Source organism: Microtus pennsylvanicus, chromosome 8, assembly GCF_037038515.1.
Source record: "Microtus pennsylvanicus isolate mMicPen1 chromosome 8, mMicPen1.hap1, whole genome shotgun sequence".
Classification (NCBI taxonomy): Eukaryota; Metazoa; Chordata; class Mammalia; order Rodentia; family Cricetidae; genus Microtus; species Microtus pennsylvanicus.
In genome coordinates, this window is record NC_134586.1 from 95,980,802 (window position 1) to 95,999,268 (window position 18,467).

The 18,467-nt window shown below is 37.5% G+C and overlaps 1 protein-coding gene across 1 annotated transcript in view; it reads left to right on the top strand.

Annotated features, from left to right (window-relative positions):
* Rock2 (Rho associated coiled-coil containing protein kinase 2) overlaps nucleotides 1-18,467 on the top strand; it is a 107,082-nt gene that overhangs the window by 29,908 nt on the left and 58,707 nt on the right. Inside the window, exons 2-3 of the mRNA XM_075984048.1 lie at nucleotides 7,835-7,916; nucleotides 9,733-9,833. Coding sequence (XP_075840163.1) covers nucleotides 7,835-7,916; nucleotides 9,733-9,833 — 183 coding nt within the window. The remainder of the gene's footprint in view (nucleotides 1-7,834; nucleotides 7,917-9,732; nucleotides 9,834-18,467) is intronic.

The following is an 18,467-nucleotide window of genomic DNA, read 5'->3' on the forward strand; positions in this document are numbered from 1 at the left end:
TATTACTGTGGAGACAGGCTTTGAGGACTCTTTGGCATAAGGTTTACTCAGTGTTGCAGTCATTTCCTGTGGCCTGATCAAGAGGTGGCCAGCACCATGTCTGCTGGCCATGATGATAATGGACTGAACCTCTAAAATTATAAGCAAGCCACCCCAATGTTTTCTTACAGGATTGCCATTGTCATGGTATCAATAGAAACCCTGTGGTGTAGGAGGTCCTTCTGTTTATGTGTTGCTTTCATTGGTTAATCAATAAAGAAACTGCTTGGCCTGATAGGGCAGAACTTAGGTAGGCAGAGAACACAGAACTGAATTCTGGGAGGAAGAGTCAGAGAGCCACCATGGAGATGCCAGGGCAGACATGCTAAATCTTTCCCAGTAAGCCACGACCTCATGGTGAACACAGCCAATAGGAGGCTAGAGCTAATGGCCTAGCAGTGTTTTAATGAATACAATTTCTGTGTGATTATTTTGCGTGTAGGATAACCAAGCGACTGGAACAAGGGGCCCGCTCCCTGTAACAACCCTGACTAAAAGAGAGGCATTTAGAGTCGTGCTTTTCAACCTTTCTAATGCTGTGACCCTTTAATACAGTTCCTCATTTTGTGATGACTCCAAAATTATAAATTTTTTGTAGCTACTTCATAATTGTAATTTTGCTATTGTTATAAATCATAATGTAAGTATCTGATATGCAGGATATCTAATATGCAACCCTTGTAAAAGGGTCATTCAACCCTCAAAGGAGTTGTTACCTACATGTTGAGAACCACTGCATTAGAGTACACTAGAAAGATAAGATGGTGCTTAAAGTAGAGACAAAGTATTTAAAATTGAAATTATGGAGGTGTTGTGGTTATTGGTGATATTATCATGGGAATGAATGTTTAATTATAAGATTAGTCTTGGACAGTGTAACAATGCACAAGGGCATTATAGAGACTGAGATTAGAGAGCCTTGGGGGGTTGCGGGTAGCTTAAGAAATGGTAGTGAGTCATAGGTGATCTGATGCAAAGCTGAGTTCTCAGAAAGGGATGAAGAAGAATGGTTATGGAGAACCGGGAAACAAGGAGAAACACCTACTCCTTGTATAGAGTCCGAATCTTGTGACCTGTTAGGAAGGAATTTTTAAAAATATTTGAAAATAGATGTTTTGTTATTTATATAGTGCATTATACATAAAATAGAAGTTTTAAAATGAAAGGTATATTTCCAAATAAACATTTAAAATATTACTTGATTTTACTAATGTATCAATCTTTTTCACTAAATAAAAAATACTTTACAGTTTTTAAAGTTTGTCTTCATATCATTGCAGTGATTTTGAAAATCAGGTTCTCACTTGAATTTACTTTGCTCCTGGCTGGACTGTCATAGTTTCTGTTTTTTGTTTGTTTGGTTTTTGTTTCGTTTTTTGTTTTTTATAAAGATACAAATGAAGGATGTAGTCCCTCTCCCCTTTGTTCTTTGGAAGCCTGCCACTGAGCTCCCAAATAAATACAGAGAGACCTATTACTTATGAATGCCTGGCCTTAGTTTGACTTGTTCCTAGCCAGCTTTTCTAACTTAAATTATCCCATTTCTCTTTAACTATGTTTTGCCTCTGGGCTTTTTACCTCTCTTTAGTCTATATATCTTTCTTCTCTTCCTACTCCATGGCTGACTGTGTGGCTGGCCTTTAGTGTCCTCCTCTCCTCCTTTTCTCACTCCTCCCTCTTCTCCCTTCTCTTAGATTTCTCCTCCTATTTATTTTCTCTGCATGCCAGCCCTGCCTGTTTCTCTCTTCTGCCTAGCTGTTGGCCATTCAGGACTTTATTAGACCAATCAGGTGTATTAGACAGGCAAAGTAATACAGCTTTACAAAGTTAAACCAAGGCAACATAAAAGGATGTGACACTCTGGGTGGTGGTGGTGCACGCCTTTAATCCCAGCACTCAGGAGGCAGAGGCAGGCGGATCTCTGATTTCGAGGCCAGCCTGGTGTACAAGAGCTAGTTCCAGGACAGGCTCCAAAGCCACAGAGAAACCCTGTCTCGAAAAATCCACAAAAAAAAAAAAAAGATTGTGACACATTTTTGCATTGTTAACAAATATTCCATAGCATAAATGAATGTAACACATCTTAAACTAATATTCTACAACACTTCCCCCTTTTTGTCTAACTTAAATGAAAAGTCTTAGCTTTAACATAGTAAAACTGTATACAAAAAAAAAGTTTTCAAGTAAGAATTACATTTACAGTATTCAATCCATTTGTATTTAGCAAATTCAAAGAAAATACTCTGCTATAGAGATTTTCATTGGTATGGGTTGGTTTATTGATACAGATTTAAGGTCAGTTTTGTTATGCTGTGTATATGTATTTCTGATCTTGATTAAGGTATTGTGTTTGTGCAGCTCTTTAGAAATGTAATGTATAATTAAGAAATATAGGTTAATAGATAATTATCTATAATAGTCAAGCTTATAGTCATGTTAGTTAGATTTTCTAGATGCACAGAGATGTATTTCAGGTGGACAGACATTCTTCAAACTTTCAAAGACCTTCAGAATATGGCATTTAAAATGTTTAAGAATTTAGGACTTTTCATGACAATGAGACACATCTGCTCCTGGCAGCACCAATTACTTCAAGAGGAAGATGGGCATTGAAGAGGCTCCTTCTAAAGTTGGTTAGCCATTTGGGCAAGAAACTGCTCTTGCCTGGACTGCTTGATGAACTGGACATGCAGGACCCACAGAGAGATGACTGCTGAACTTGCCTAAAGGTGAGAAAGGGCCTGCGGGGTTCCTGCTTCATGAAAGAGTCTGCACGACATTCTGCAGGGCACAGAAGAAAGTGACTGACAAACTGCCGATATAAGCAGAACTGTCTTTGAAATTTCCTGCTTCATGGAAAACTCTGCCAGATACTATGGACCTGTAGGCTGGAGATGAATGCCCCAACGGTACAGAAGAACTTTGGGTGACTGTCCAGGCAGTGAGATGTCTCTGTCAATTCTAGAGTCTTGGAAGTTGCTTACAATGTGTTTCCTGTTTACTTAGGTAATATTATATCCTTCTGAAGTCTTTGATATAGTTGAAGAATTTATAGTTACAGTTTTCCTTAGTTACGATAAAAGAACTGTAATTCTTGCTTGATACCTGTTTTGTTATATGTAATTTTACTATGTTAAAGTTAAAACCTTCCTTTTTTATTTACACAGGAAAGGGGAGGTGACATGGGATTCCCCTCTGTATGTTGTGATTACCATTAATGAATAAAGAAACTGCTTTTGACCTATGGCAGGGCAGAACTTAGGTAGGTGGGGAAAACTAAACTGAATGCTCAGAGAGGAAAGGGCAGAGTTAGAGAGAATTCATGTAGCCCTGCCGGAGACAGACGCCAGAACTTTAGCTGGTAAGCCGTAGCCATGTGGCGATACATAGATGAGTAGAAATGGGTTAAATTAAGATGTAAGAGTTAGCCAATAAGAAGTTAGAGCTAATGGGCCAAGCAGTATTTTTTTTTTAAATAGTTTCTGTGTGGTTATTTTGGTTCTGGGTGGCTGGGATGAACAAGTGGCCTCCTACTACAGTACTCCATCATCTATCTTAGTGATTCCAAAGTTTTATAACTGACTTACTTTCTGTCATAACTAAGGAAAACTAAAGCTAACTATTTAGTCTTTTAATGCCATCAAAGACCCCAGAAGGATGTAATAGTACCTTACAGCAGAGACATCTGGCCTCTAAAGGAAACTTTATCTAAATCTCTATCCTTCTGTAGATCAGGATTCAAAGGTTGAGGTGAAATCCTGCTAGCGCAGTAGCTAACCTCTCCTTGTTCCTGTTTCCCACTAAACAACCCTCTCTACACTTAGTTCCTCCTGTCTGTTAGTTGCTGACTCAGCCTCCTGACCCCAGGTTAATTTTATTTAATCAAACAAATGTAACAGGTCATTGCATGGGTAACAAAAGCAGCAGAAACAAATGTAAACCTTTACATAGTTAGAATAACATTCCATAACAGAAGGGCACACAACACACCAGGTAGTAAATTTGTTGATTCTGTTCACCAACTAATAACTTTTTTTGTGGTTGTTGAGACTTAGTAAGCCTCTGCTTTCTCTGGTGATAGAGGGTAGATTTTAAAAATGAACTAAATTAGCTGCATGTTTGTATTTTAATAATACAATTTTGTATTTTAATCCACTCAGTTGCACTGCCTCTGTCACCACAAGGAGCTAGTTGGTGCCCTTGCCCTCAAGGGCAAGGTATCTTTGTACGTGTGTATGCTCTGTAACAGACTAGAGGGACTTTACTAACATTAGGCACTGTGCACAGCAGAACACTCCCTTCAGAGATAAAGAGGGCATTACTATATAAAGGTGGAACTTAGTTCTTCTAAAACTGTTTTTCAGTAGTTCATGTACATGCACCTAACAGTAAGCAGCAACAGTGATGCGACAAAGTAAACTAGCAAAAATAATGCAGCTGCTTTTAGTTGTAGCTGGTTTAGCATATAGTTTAAAGATTGCTTTTTTAATTTTAATTTTATTTCATATACATTGGTGTTTTGCCTGCACTTATATCTGTATGAGGGCACCAGATCCCTGGAACAGGAGCTACAGACAGCTGTAAGCTGCCATGTGGGTAATGGGAATTGAACCCCGGTCCTCTGGAAGAACAGTTAGTGCTCTCAGATGCTGGGCCATCTTTCCAACCCCAGAATATAGTTTAAAGATTTTAAGCATGCAAGTTAACATAGTTTATTCATCCCAAGATGCAGAACATGTTACTCAGCAGTACTCACATATTCCTGGTGACATTTCCAGACACCCCTTGTCAAAATATTTCCTCTATAGCAGTACTTTTCAAAACATTAAAAATTGTTTTTTTGTCATTTTCTGTTGTCCTTACTTAGACCTCTCACTAAAAGTATTCACCAGGATACTGTTGTTATAGTGAGGCAAACTCAGTAAATTTAGAGCAATTTAACTTTTTATAGAAGAATATATAATTCATCTGTAATTTCAATGACTTTTTGAAGTGTGTTGTGAAAGATTACCCTGAAAACTTTTGTATAAAAGTAGAAGCTTTTGTGGTAGTTTTTCAGCTCACCACAAAGGATTGAAAATACTTTAACACTTTCACGCCCTTATTTTTATAAAATTTTAGTGTTAGTGAGATGATGTATTACAGCGTTCTGTGCCTTGGTTGTAAAAACTTGCTCTTTGAATGTGTTTAGCACTGTTTGTAAGATTCTATGTTCTCTGATAGAGGACAGATCTTAAAAGTATGTGGCGTTCAAGAGTTTTGTGTTTCAGCCACAGAACCACCTCTGCCCTGGTGACTGTTAGAAAAGCTTTCTTTAGTATTAGTATTAAAGAAGTAATTTGATGCTGAGTATGCATTTGTTTTCTTTGGTTGTTTCTGTTACAACAGTGGCCAGCATGTATTTGACGGTAGATTAGAACATGTGAGTGCTTTTCTCCAGCTGTCTGTAAGTCTGTCAGTGCAGTTTCCTTGCTCTTCTCGTTTCCTATTCTTCAGCACCTTCCAAGGCATATGATGTCAAGAAAACTGCATTTTCCACCAATTGTTTCTGATATATATCAGTCAAAACAAAGCAAAATACTGGGAGAACTGATGTTTTCTGGCACTGTCTGGATTTTTAGAGTTGCTCCTTTGATGTAAATGGAGCAAAACAGAAAAGCTAGATTTTCCAAATCATTATCATTACATTTAATGAAAATTGATTCAATGCTTGATTCAATTCAGGACAGTAACATCATTGTCTGGGTTCTTAAATGGCTTGTTGGATGATGATTCGTTTTTAATGTGTGGGTGTTAGTGTATGTGCACAAGAAGTCAGAGAACAACTTGGGAATTCTCTTTCCTGTTATGTGGGCGTAAGAGACTGAACCAGGTTGTCAGACTTGGTGGTAGATAGATGCCTTTACCCATCTTGCTGTCCTGTCAGCCCCAAAATATGTGTTCTGAAAAGCCATGCACATGAATATTGGAGAAATTAGAATAGGATAAGACTTTTAACCAAAAGAGAAAGAAAATTTGTGGTAATTAATAAAGTTGTGATCACTAAGTCTCTTGGCAGTTGTGCCCAACATCACAAACACGTCCGCACTTGCAGCTTTGATTAAATCCTCAAGGCTTGATTGTTGTAATAAGGGGGGCAGGGCTGCGTCCCCAGCACCCGGCACCCGGCCGCCCGCACAGCTAGCTTTACCTGAAATAATTACACGGAAACTGTATTCATTTAAACACTGCTTGGCCCTTTAGCTCTAGCCCTTACAGGCTAATTCTCACATCCCGATCAACCCATCTCTAATAATCTGTGAGCACCGGTCTTACCGGGAAAGATTCACCTGGCAGCTTGCTTCATCGAGTGTGTCTTCCCGGGAGCGGGGAGCATGGCGTCTCTCTGAGGCGTCTGCTCCTGAGAGGAGAGCTGTGGAGTCTGAGCTCACTTTCTCTTCCTCTCAGCATTCTGTTCTGTTTACTCCACCTACCTATGTTCTAACCAATAAAATGGGCCAAGGCAGTTTCTTTATTAGCCAATGACCTTCCTCCATCACTTGATTTTTTTTTTCTTTGAGATGGCCTAACTCTGCCTCCTGAGTGCTGGAATTAAAGGCCTGTACCACTACTACCTGACATGTATAATTTTGTTTTGTTTAATGAGTTGCTAATATGTACTTGATGGACAAGAAATCCTTAGTCCTGCTCAGGGGAGTGCCTGAAATGAAGGGATGGTAAGCAGCAGTTATAGGTGGCAGTGGTTACTAACCAATTTAAAAGCTACATTTGTACATATTATATTTGGCTTTAGTATTGCTTCCTTTTAAAAACCTCATTTAAAAAATCAGTTAATTTTTATGTGTGTTAGTGTTTTGTCTGTGTGTATTTCTGTGTGAGGGTGTCAGGTTCCCTGGAACTAGAATTAAAGACAGTTGTAAGCTGCAGTGTGGGTACTGGGAATTGAACCCAGGTTCTCTGGGAGAGCAGTCAGTGCTCTTAACTGTTGAGCCGTCTCTCCAGACCCTGTATTGCTTCCTAATAGTGGGAATTTCCTCCCTTTCCAAATAAAATGTTATGAGCTACCAAATGTAAAGTAGAACAGAGAAGTATGAATTAGATTCTCCTTAACCATCCATATCCATCCATAATACTTACGCATCCACCTCCCTTTTAAAAGGTAAGTATGCATGTGCTGGTGGGGGTAAGATGAGGCAAATATTTGATACCCCCCCAAAGTGTTTACCAAAAAAAAAAATCCCCGAAGGGCAGATTTTTCTGGGTGAAATAGAAAGCAGGCATTATTGTGAGACAATATAAGCCTAGGCTGGCCTCTTAAAACATCTATCTGCATTTGTTCTAGGATATGTGCTCACATCTGAAAATTTGGATCTAGGGGCCTCCGATGAGAAAACATGCAGTGTTTGTCACCCTGGGTCTGGGTTTCCTTAGTATGATTCTTTCTGGTTCCATCCATTTACCTTGAGAACAATGTCATCGTATTTATTTTGGTACTTCCCTCCCCTCCTTCCATGTGCAATAAACAAAATTATTTTAAATGAGCAAAAATTTATAAGCTACATTTATCTTTCTTTGCTTTACTGAGTATCAAACTCTGATTTTGTGTGTATTCCCAGCTTCTCAGCTAACATTCTCAGGTTAGAAAACTTGTTCAAGCTGTTGGGAATGGGGAGTCAGTACAATATATCAATGTGGGTTCGTATTTACTCAATGGGAATAGCTTATATAATATTTAAAGATTTTTGAATGCTTCAGAATTATAAAAACTTGCTTTTTACTTTTTATTTTTTAACAGGATGGCTTAAATTCCTTGGTTCTTGACTTGGATTTTCCTGCTTTGAGAAAAAATAAAAATATAGATAATTTCTTAAATAGATGTAAGTATATTTATTTTTACTATCAATGTTTGGACACATAGCTGAGCTTTAAATGAGATGTGTTTTGGTACTTATATCTCTTAACTTTGTTAACCTATGACCTAGTCACCACTCTATTACTGTGAAGAGATACCATGATCTGTTGATTACAGTTTCAGAGATTTAGTCCGTTATGGCAGGAAGCCAGGTGATACACATTTTGCTGGAGCAGTAGCTGAGAGTTGCATCCTGATCTGCAGGTCAAAAGAAGGACATTGGGCCCAGCATGGACTTGAAACCCAAAGCCTAGCTCCAGTGACGTGTTTCTTCCAATAAGACCACACCTCCTAATCCTTCTAATCCTTGGAAATAATGCCACTCTCTAGTGACTAAACATTCGAATATATGAGCCTATGGGGTCATTCTTCTTAGCTTATTGAACTTGCTTGTATTAAGTGTGCTTTTTGTTTCATTTAAAAATATTTTGTATTTTCAAAGTAACTTTGCTAAACTAAGTTACAATATGTAAATTAAATAAAATTTAAAAGATTAGATTTATAGAAATTGTTAAGACCCTATAACTCTTGTTTATGCTTGATTTAAGCAAAATTTTAAATTATTGTAATTCTATGACATTGCTTTTATTTACCCAGAAGACTTTGATAAGCTTTGTTTCAGTAATTTATGTATATTATTAAGTCTTGTTAAAGAAAAATGACGTAATAGCAGTTAGTATCATATATATGGTTATCCTTAATGTTTGTTAGTATTATGTTGAAATTAGTAAATTCTTAAAATATATTCTCAAGGTGAGTTGGGTATGGTGTATTATGCTTGTATGTAGCAATCCAGGAGGCTGAGGCAGGAGGACTATTGCGCATTTAAGGCTAGCCTAGACTACAAAGCAAGGCAGTCTCCGAAAAAGGAAAAAGTTAATCCAAGGGTCCTGGAGATGGCCTGGCTATTAAGGACTTGAGTTCAGATTCCAGCACCCAGGTCAGGCAGCTTACAACCACATGTTACTAACTCCCGGGGAATCTGATGCCTCCTCATCTGGTTTCTGTGGGCACCACACTCATACAGACCCACACTCTTAAATATATAATGCAGAAAATTTAAAATTCTAAAAATGTCTAATGGGGGGGTAGTTTCAGAATGATTAATGCATCCTCTTTATTCTCGCAGCTAAATCCTTTCTTTTGGAATGGTCAGTACTAGGGTATTTTTCAATTTAATATTGACTGTAGTAGTTGATATTTTTGAAATATGATTGCTGCCTTTTAAAGCATCATTACTAAATTTGGAATTACAAGTAATTTTATTCCTTCCTTTTCTCTTTTGAGATAACATCTAGTAATATCACTGAGGCTGCCCTGAAATGTATAGTCCTTATGTTTAGCCTCCTGGTCCTGGGTGACATGCCTGACTTTGTGATTGCTTTCTGCCATGATTGATAAAGAATCAAGATTGCCTGGGTCCTTGATGTCTCTTGCATACAGGGGGGTGAGAAGCAGAACAGCTTTAGCAGTTAGTGATCTTCATGGACATGTGCCAACAAATCACAGAGCTTTGGTTCCTTGATGCAGAGATAGCATGCTTCTTAGAGTGTTTATTTTGATTCTGGGGATAGAACCTAGGACCTCACATGTTAACTAAGCAGTCTGTCACCATACTACACCGATTCCCACATTTTAAAGTTTTAAAATAGGATCCTTTAAAGACTAACAGAATCAGCTGAAAATTCTAGAATCTAGAAGTAAAAAATGTTTACAAATATTTGACTATTTTTGAATATTTCTAATGATTGCTTTAAAATATGGTGATCTTTCTATTATAGATGAGAAAATTGTGAAAAAAATCAGAGGGTTACAGATGAAAGCAGAAGATTATGATGTTGTAAAAGTTATTGGCAGAGGTGCTTTTGGTGAAGTTCAGTTGGTAAGGATTTGTTTGGTTCTTATTACCTTTTTTGTTTTGTTTTTGTTTGTTTGTTTGTTTTGAGACAAGATTTCTCTGTGTATCTTTGGCTATCCTGGAACTCAACTCTGTAGACCAGGCTGGCCTCAAACTCACAGAGATCTGCCTGCCTCTGCTTCTCGAGTGCTGGGATTAAAGGCATGCACCACCATGCCCAGCTGAGGAATTAGTTTTATGTCTTTGATGAAGTCATTCTATCCTTCTGAGCCTCAGTGCTCCCATCTTTCAAAAGAGGTAGCCTGTAACTAACAGTATTACACCTTTAAAACACAGTGATTTGGAATAATGCCAGTTTGGTTTCACATGTGATCTGCCTATAAATTAGTACTATACTATATTATACTCTGGCATTATACTGTATGAAAGCTGTAATAATTATTAAGAAAGGTCATGATGGCAAATGTCTTTAATCCCACCCAGCATTTAGGATATTGAGGCAGACCAATCTCTTATTTCAAGGCCAGCTCGGCCATACAGTGAGTATGATATATATGCATGTGTGTGTATATACATATGTATGTATGATATGTATATATCTTATATATACACATATATCACAATGAAGAAACTATTTCTGGAGGTAAAAGTGTAAATATTATAACTCTTAACATTAAATTGTGTATTTATATTAAACGAGGCATTATAATGGTTATTCTGTTTTGAATTCTTAAGCATGAGGTCCAGTGTTTGTTCTTAGATTCTAGTTCTGTTCTTTGAACCTTCAGTGTTTTATCCTCTTGATGGCAATGAGAAACAGTGATCACTTTAAGTGTAAGTTCTTCTCTAAGTTCTGACCTGAAGAACAGAGACAGGAGCACCTATTTTATGAGGGTTACTGTGGAATTACTGTGGATTAAGTGAATTACTAAGTCAGGCTGCCTAGAGTACTTCCTAAGGGCTGTTTTTTTTTTTTTAATTTTATTGCTTATTTTATATATAGAGCTAAATCACATTTTATACAAAAATATTGTTTTTTTGCATACTTAAAATTTATTCTACTTATTGAAGAGATACTAGAATTTGGACTTGGATTTTGAATAGATCTTGACTTATCCTTGTTTTTCTTTTAGTTGTTTGCTTTTTGGTTTTGTATTTTTTAGATAGGATCTCTTACATTCTAGGCTGGCCTAGAATTCGGTATGTGGTTGCTGATGACCTTGAACTTTTGATCTTCTGCTTTCCAAGTTCTGTACTTAGAGGCATGCATCTTCATGCTCTGTTTTACATTGTGTTGGGATCTAGCCCAAGGCTATGCATAAGCTAGGCAAGTGCACCTGTATTAGCTGAGGCACATTTATTAGTCAAACTGGTCATTCTTTGTTTTGTTTTAAGACAAGATCTTTCTGTGTAGACCAGGTTGACCTCCCAGCTCAGAGATCTGCATGCCTCTGACTCCTGAGTACTGGGATTAAATGCACATGCCACCGTGTCTTGACCCAGCTTTCCATGTTTTAATGTTAGAGTAGTTATTTAGGGAGGAAAGAGGGCCTGCTTTTTGTCCCAGCCACGCAGCTAGCTTAACCCCGAAATAATCACACAGAAACTGTATTCATTTAAACACTGCCTGGCCCATCAGCTCCAACCTCCCATTGTCCAACCTTCTACTTCCCAGTTCAACCCATTCCCATCAATCTGTGCATTGCCACATGACTGTGGCTTACCAGCAAGATTCTAACTGGTGTCCGTCCCAGGCAGGAGATCCATGGCATCTCTGCTCTGCCCTTCTTCCTCCCAGCATTCCGTTCTGTCTACTCCGCCTAAGTTCTACCCTATCAAAAGGCCAAGGCAGTTTCTTTATTCAACCAATGAAAACAACACATAGAAGGACCTCCTACACCATGTTCCTACTAATGTTATTATGATGAAGTGTGTCAAAGGAATGGGAGAAATATATGTAGGTATAAGATTTTATTTTTGTTGTTGCTGTTAACCAAAATCATTTGTTTTTAAAAATGAAAACGACATTCTATGAATCTGGTGCCTGACTCAAGAGTTTGTATCTTATTTACTTTGGCTTTGCCTTTATTACCTTAGACAGATTCCTAAAAAGAAGTAAGATTGTAAAGGAAACATCCATGTGTTTCTTTCTTCTATTTTGAAGATTAATTTGTATGTAGTAAATTAGTATGGTGGGTATAGGGGGAGAATATTCCAATTTAACACATCTTTGTAATGTGTTTTGTTTTTGCAAGTTAATTGAAGGAAGCTTCATAATAGCACAGATTTTTCTTTCCATATGAAATCTTTTTCTGGTTAAGTTGAAAGTAGGGCTTAGGTTACCACAGAGGACAGTGTCAACTAATTTATATAAATAGTTCCATTCTAAGGGTAATTGTGTTATATCACTGATATGCCATAGCATATAAGAGCATTGTTTCTGGAGTCAATAGCAGTATAGGGCTGGAGAGATGGCTCAACAGTTACGATTACTTGCTGCTCTTCCATAGGACTCAGGTTCAGTTTCCAGCATTGCATGAGGTCTCGAGTAACTGTCTGTAATTTGAGTTCCAGGGGATCCAATGCCCTCTTCACCTCTACAGGAATTGCATACATATGATTCACATACATACATACATGTAGGCAGGCAAAATACTGATATATGTAAAATTAAAAAATCGGGGTTTGGGGAGGGGAGGCTGGAGAAATAGCTGAGTAGTTAAGAGCATTGGCTGCTCTTGCAGAGGATACAGGTTTGATCCGCAACACTTAAATGGTGGTGCACACTGTTCATAACTCTAGTTCCTGGTATCTGACACTCTCTTCTGGACTCTGCGGGCACTGCATACATGTGGTGCACAGACATACATGCAGGCAAACCACCCATACACATAAAAACTTAAAAATTATAGTAAAAAAGAATAAAGAACAACAAAAAGCAGTAGCTTCCTCACTAGGGCCTTTGACCTTAGTAGTAAAACTTCAATAGAAATTTTTGTGTGTAATTAATTTCTGGTACTGTGGGAGAAGAGTCGGTGTTGACTACTTCTGTTTCTAGCCTACAGGACATTGGTTTCCTGTCACCCAGGCTAAAGCTCTCTCATCTTGGAGTAGCATTAGTAATAACTTAACTTTAGAATATTTTTGTAAGTACTATATTGGATTGCACATACATGTCTCTTAGTGTGGTTCTGGTTCTGCGTAGTGGAACTATTGCCAGGTTTCTTGTCAGATATTTAAGTGGGTTTTACTTTTGAATAATTAGATCTTATCTGAGTTTTAGATGTGCATATGTATATTATTATTTTTTTATGTGTATATTATTTTTGTGGGGCCACCATGGCAATACAAGGCTTCCTGAAAAACAACAGAAATTTCATATCAGTTCGTGTGAAGTTTGGGAACCAGCTTATTGGTATTCTTTATTTCGATGATTAAAAACATTTGAGATTATTTGACACTTGCAAAAGTATCAGTTAAAATCTTTCCTGGCAGCCCGGTAGTGTTGGTGGCAGCACACATCCTTAATCTCAGCACTTGGGAGGCAGAGGTAGGTAGGTTTTTGAGTTCGAGGCTAGCATAGTTTACAGAGTGAGTCCAGGACAGCAAGGGCTACAAGGAGAAACCCTGTCTTGAAAAAACAAAAGCCAAAACAAAAACAAAAGCCTGGCTTGCAAGATAGCTCAGTAGATAAAGCTGGTAACCTAAATTCAATCCTTTGAACTTGTATAAAAATGGAAGCAGAGAGGCTTCTTAACTTATAAGAAGTTGCCTTCTTATCTCTGCATGTATATAGTGATATTTTGTTTATGTTTTAATAAATAAAGCTTGCCTAAAGATCAGAAGGAAAAAGCTAAGCCACTAGAGGTCAGGCAGTGGTGGCACACACCTTTAATCCCAGGATTTGTGAGACAGAGGCAGCTGAATATCTGTGAGTTCAAAGCCACCCTGGGCTACACAAGATCAATGCAGAAACAAATCCAGGTGGTGGTACCTCACCCCTAATCCCAGCGCTAGAGGGAATGTAAAATGGGAGGAGAAAGAGGCTTAGTCTGCTTAGTCTGCGGTCACCCAGCCTTGGTAGAGGTAAGACTTCTCTTGTGGCTTGGCTGCTTTGCTTTTCTGGTCTTCAAATTGAACCCTAATATCTGTCTCTGGGTTTTTATTATTCGTGCTACACATATGTGCTCTGGCACCCTCCCCCCACCCCAAAAACATCGCACAGTAATAATAATTAAAATAGTGACTGAAGAGATGGTTCAACAGTTAAAAGGGCACTTGTTTCCCTTAAGACATAGAGTCACAATTAATGTCTCTTTTCCTTTCTCCCTTATGTTTATTTTTTTTAAAGAAAATCTTAGTTTCTGCCTTCATACTACTTTAGTCTACACTTTTCTTTTTTTGGTATTCATTGCTTTTCAAAGCTACTTTCCCATTACTCAGTCATATATGAATACCTGCTCTCTCTATTCCACTTTTGCTCGGTGTTTCACTGGAGTAATGATCTCAAGTTGTGAAATGCTCATGGAGAGACTATCGAGACCATGCTTATTAAATGGTCTGCATATTCTTCTGTGTATGCTCAGCTGGACTGATAGTACTATTTGGCAGACATTTCCTCATACTTTTATACCCTTATATTTTTAGGTACCATGTCTATTCCCACTCCTGGTTTGGGCACATTGAAGTAAGATATATATATCTTACAAGTTGGTTTTTCTGCCTGTCCCTATGTTGAGGAAAGACAGTTCTAGATCTGATGTAACTAATGCAGATACCTCTAAATGGACCCCTTACTGCTTAGTTGACTAAATTAGTATGACTCCTTTATTCTGGCCTGCTAGGATCTCTTGAAATGCCAGCATTCATGGGGCTGGAGAGATGCTTAGCAGGTGAGAGTGTGGAGTGTGAAGCTGGGGATGCCCCTTGACTCACAAGCATCTGTCACTCCAGCTCCAGGAGACCTGATGCTCTCTGCTGGCTCTGGAGGTACTGCAATCACTTCAGTGCTTCTTTATACATAGATAATTAAAAAGAAGCACCTTTAAATGCCTCCTTTCTCAGGTTCATTCTAGGCCAGATGCTCAGAGCATGCTCTGTTTCCTGTATGCCTTTTCATCCTGTAGTTTGACTCTGTGTCTCAGTGCTCACTTTAAAAGAGAACTTAGGTAGTTACCATTTCTTTTGTTTTAACCTTCTATAAGGGTGGAATTTCTTCTCTGTGGCTTTAATTAATGTTGCTTTATTTATCATATTATGGTTGTAGTTGTTATGTTGATATTTTGATTCCTTATGTGTGTGTGTTTTAAAGAACGGTGTCTTTCAAGTATTTTGGCCTTCTTGCCAGTAATTGTAAGATAGCTATTCATCTGAAAAGATTCATTCATACCTGGGGATATTACCTTCTTTAGTAAAGTACACAGCGTATGTAGAATATCCTTAGAGAAGCATAGAGAAGAGAACAACCCTTCCCATATAGCCATTGGCTGCTCATTATTGCATTGTATGCATGTGTATGTGTTATTGGTTGCTTTTTTACTTTTTGCTCTTTTGGGGTCCTGCCACCCAGCTCCCAAATAAATACACATGGAGGCTTATTCTTTTTAATGAATATCCGGCCTTAACTTGGCTAATTTCTAGCAAGCTTAATTTATCTCATCTACCTTTTGCCTCCTTTCTCTTATTTCTATTCATTCTTCTTCTATTTATTCTTTCTGCCTCCAGCCCCACCTATCCTTTCTCCTGCTTTGCTTTTTTTTTTTTTTTTTGGTTCTTCGAGACAGGGTTTCTCTGTGGTTTTGGAGCCTGTCCTGGAACTAGCTCTTGTAGACCAGGCTGGTCTCGAACTTACAAAGATCCGCCTGCCCCTGCCTCCCAAGCTATTGACTGTTCAGTTCAGTTCTTTTATTAGACCAATCAGATGTTTTAGACAGGCAAAGTAACACAACTTCACAGAGTTAAATGCAGCATAAAAGAATGGAACACATCTTTGCATCATTAAACAAATATTCCACAGCGTAAACAAATGTGATACACCTTAACATAATATTCCACAGCATGTATGTGCGTGTGTGTGATTTTCTAATACTCTTCATGTAAACTCAGATTCTTGATTTTTTTTAAAATATAACGTTGGACCTTTACTCTTCATAAGGTTATTTCTGAGCTGCAAAATTTATCTCTCTGCCTCTGATGTTTTCATAATTCTTGTATCTGCTATTCAGTCTTGTCTGCTATAACACAAAGCATGAGGACATTTAAATATAACGTTGGACTTTTACTCTTCATAAGGTTATTTCTGAGCTGCAAAATTTATCTCTCTGCCTCTGATGTTTTCATAATTCTTGTATCTGCTATTCAGTCTTGTCTGCTATAACACAAAGCATGAGGACATTGTTTTACTTGCACTTTAGTGAAGGCTTCATTAATATCAGGCTAGTCTAATATACACAATGGATTTTCTTATAAAACATGATTTTATTTTATAAAAATAAAATAAAAATAAATTTGATAGCATCAACTGACGTGCCCTAGGTATAGTGATTTTCAGAATTGTTCACAGGGTTCCAAGAATATCCTAAGCATGCTGTCTGGCTTCGTTTAGCAGCACCTCACCTGTTTAACTCTGTTTGTCTTAAAAAGAAATACATCTTAACTATAGAACATATAAGGGGGAGAAAAGACCCTTCTTTTCTTTTATCTTTTAAGTTAAGATATATTTCTTAAACTTCATCAGCTAGGGTATAACCATGGCTAGTTTCAGCCCTCCCATCCTTTTTCTTTAGTGTGTGTGTGTGTTTGTGTGTTTGTTCCTCCTCCATACATATACACTCAGTTGGATGGTGTTTTATACTCGTGTATTTTTAAGATTAAAAGTGAGGAATTTAACAGTCTTTTCTGTAACAAATAGAACTGTTTAGCCTTATTTCATTTGTCCGTGGTAAAGTTAACTAATGTTGTTATTGACTGTATTCTGTATGCTAAATTTATAGTCATTATCTCTCATTTTGTCTTTGTTGTGAAATTTAGAGGAATTTAGTAAATTGGCCATCTAGCTCATAAATATCTCTCTCTTTGCCCAGGTTTGATTAATATGAACCCATGTTTTTAAACATTACTCTGTTCAGCATGATAATGAATAGCTACTATGTCTGACTGTTTGTGTATCTGTCCATCTATATTGAATAGAAAAGGAGCTGGAGAATAAAGGGGAATCTACAGAGATGCTGAGGGAAATTATGATAGAATAACTCAGAGACATCCTCAAAGGAAGATAAGTGGAAACCATCTTTCCTAAAGTAGCAGCACTTTAATGTGCTCCTTTGTCACATCACTGCTAATGAATTTAAAAGGTATGGTGTAGACATTCGGCATGAATAAGACTAATGTCTGTGAGTTATGTCAGAGATGAGAAGCTACTGGTCCCCATCCTGTACTGTGAGCCAGCAATCGTCCTAGTCAAGAATTTAAATGAAATTCAGCCTGAGAGTCAAAATATTTTTAATGTGTTCATTCCAAGTCTTGTAATACTGCATGGATAGAGATAGCAATGTATTGAATTTGTTGAAGTGAACAGTTCAGCATTGTGCCAACCTTTGGACACTTCATAGTAAAGTCATGTTTCTGTTGAAAGATGCAGGCAGCACATGTGTAAGACCACCAAAGCGTGCAGGGTTTTAGTAAACTGGAGAGTAACTTGCACCAACCAAAGATGACCTCAGAAGTCATCTATAGTGTAGCCTTTTTATTCAGATGAACGGTTATCCACTTTCCACCAGTTAATAGATCCCTTTTAGCCTCTGTTCTTAGCTCCACTAGACAGCAAAATTCTCAGAATTGTGTATGTCGTGGTCTTAAGTATAAATAATAAAAAAAATAGCAAGTTAATTGATTCTTTGTGTTGCTTTCTCTAATGAAGTTAGAGAACATTCAAAATTCAGTTTGTTTTTAGAGTAAATGAAGGCTTGAAAAATGGCGTAAATATGCGTAGCAGGGAGTGCCTTAGCAACTTCTAAAATTTTTTTCATAGTTTTTTATGTCTATTTACTTCGAGATAATCTGGTGATTGAACACAAGCCGGTTAGAAAGCAACGTCCACCGTGGTAGTGTTTCTAGCTTTACAGCTGTCATTCTTTAATCCTGAATTCTGCCCTTTGTTTCCATATTTCTTTCTGGTGCATTTATTTTCAGTGTTCTATAAATTTTATATCACTCTGCAGATCTTGTAAAGAATTATTATTACAGCCTAAGAACATGATACAGAAGATGGATATAAGCTACAGTAATTGTTATCACATGGTTGGCTCATTGCAGTTAAATTTTTTTATGTACAGTTACAGCATTTCAGAATACTTCAAATTTCAAAACATTTTAAAAGGAGAAATGATATAGTAATGTTTTATATATTCTATCAAATTACTGACATGGAGTATTAAATCTTTCAGCTGAAAATAGATTTGTAGTTTTCTTTCTCTAGTTCTGTTAGTTTTTGCTTCATGAATTTTTCAAGTTCATATATTTAATATGCATACATTTTGAATTATGTCCCTCTTCCCCTATTAGTGTGGGGGGCTCAATATGTATGTAGTGCAGGTTGGCCTGCAACTCATAAAGACCACTCTGCCTCTAGAGTGCTGGGGTTTAAAGGTGTGTACTAAT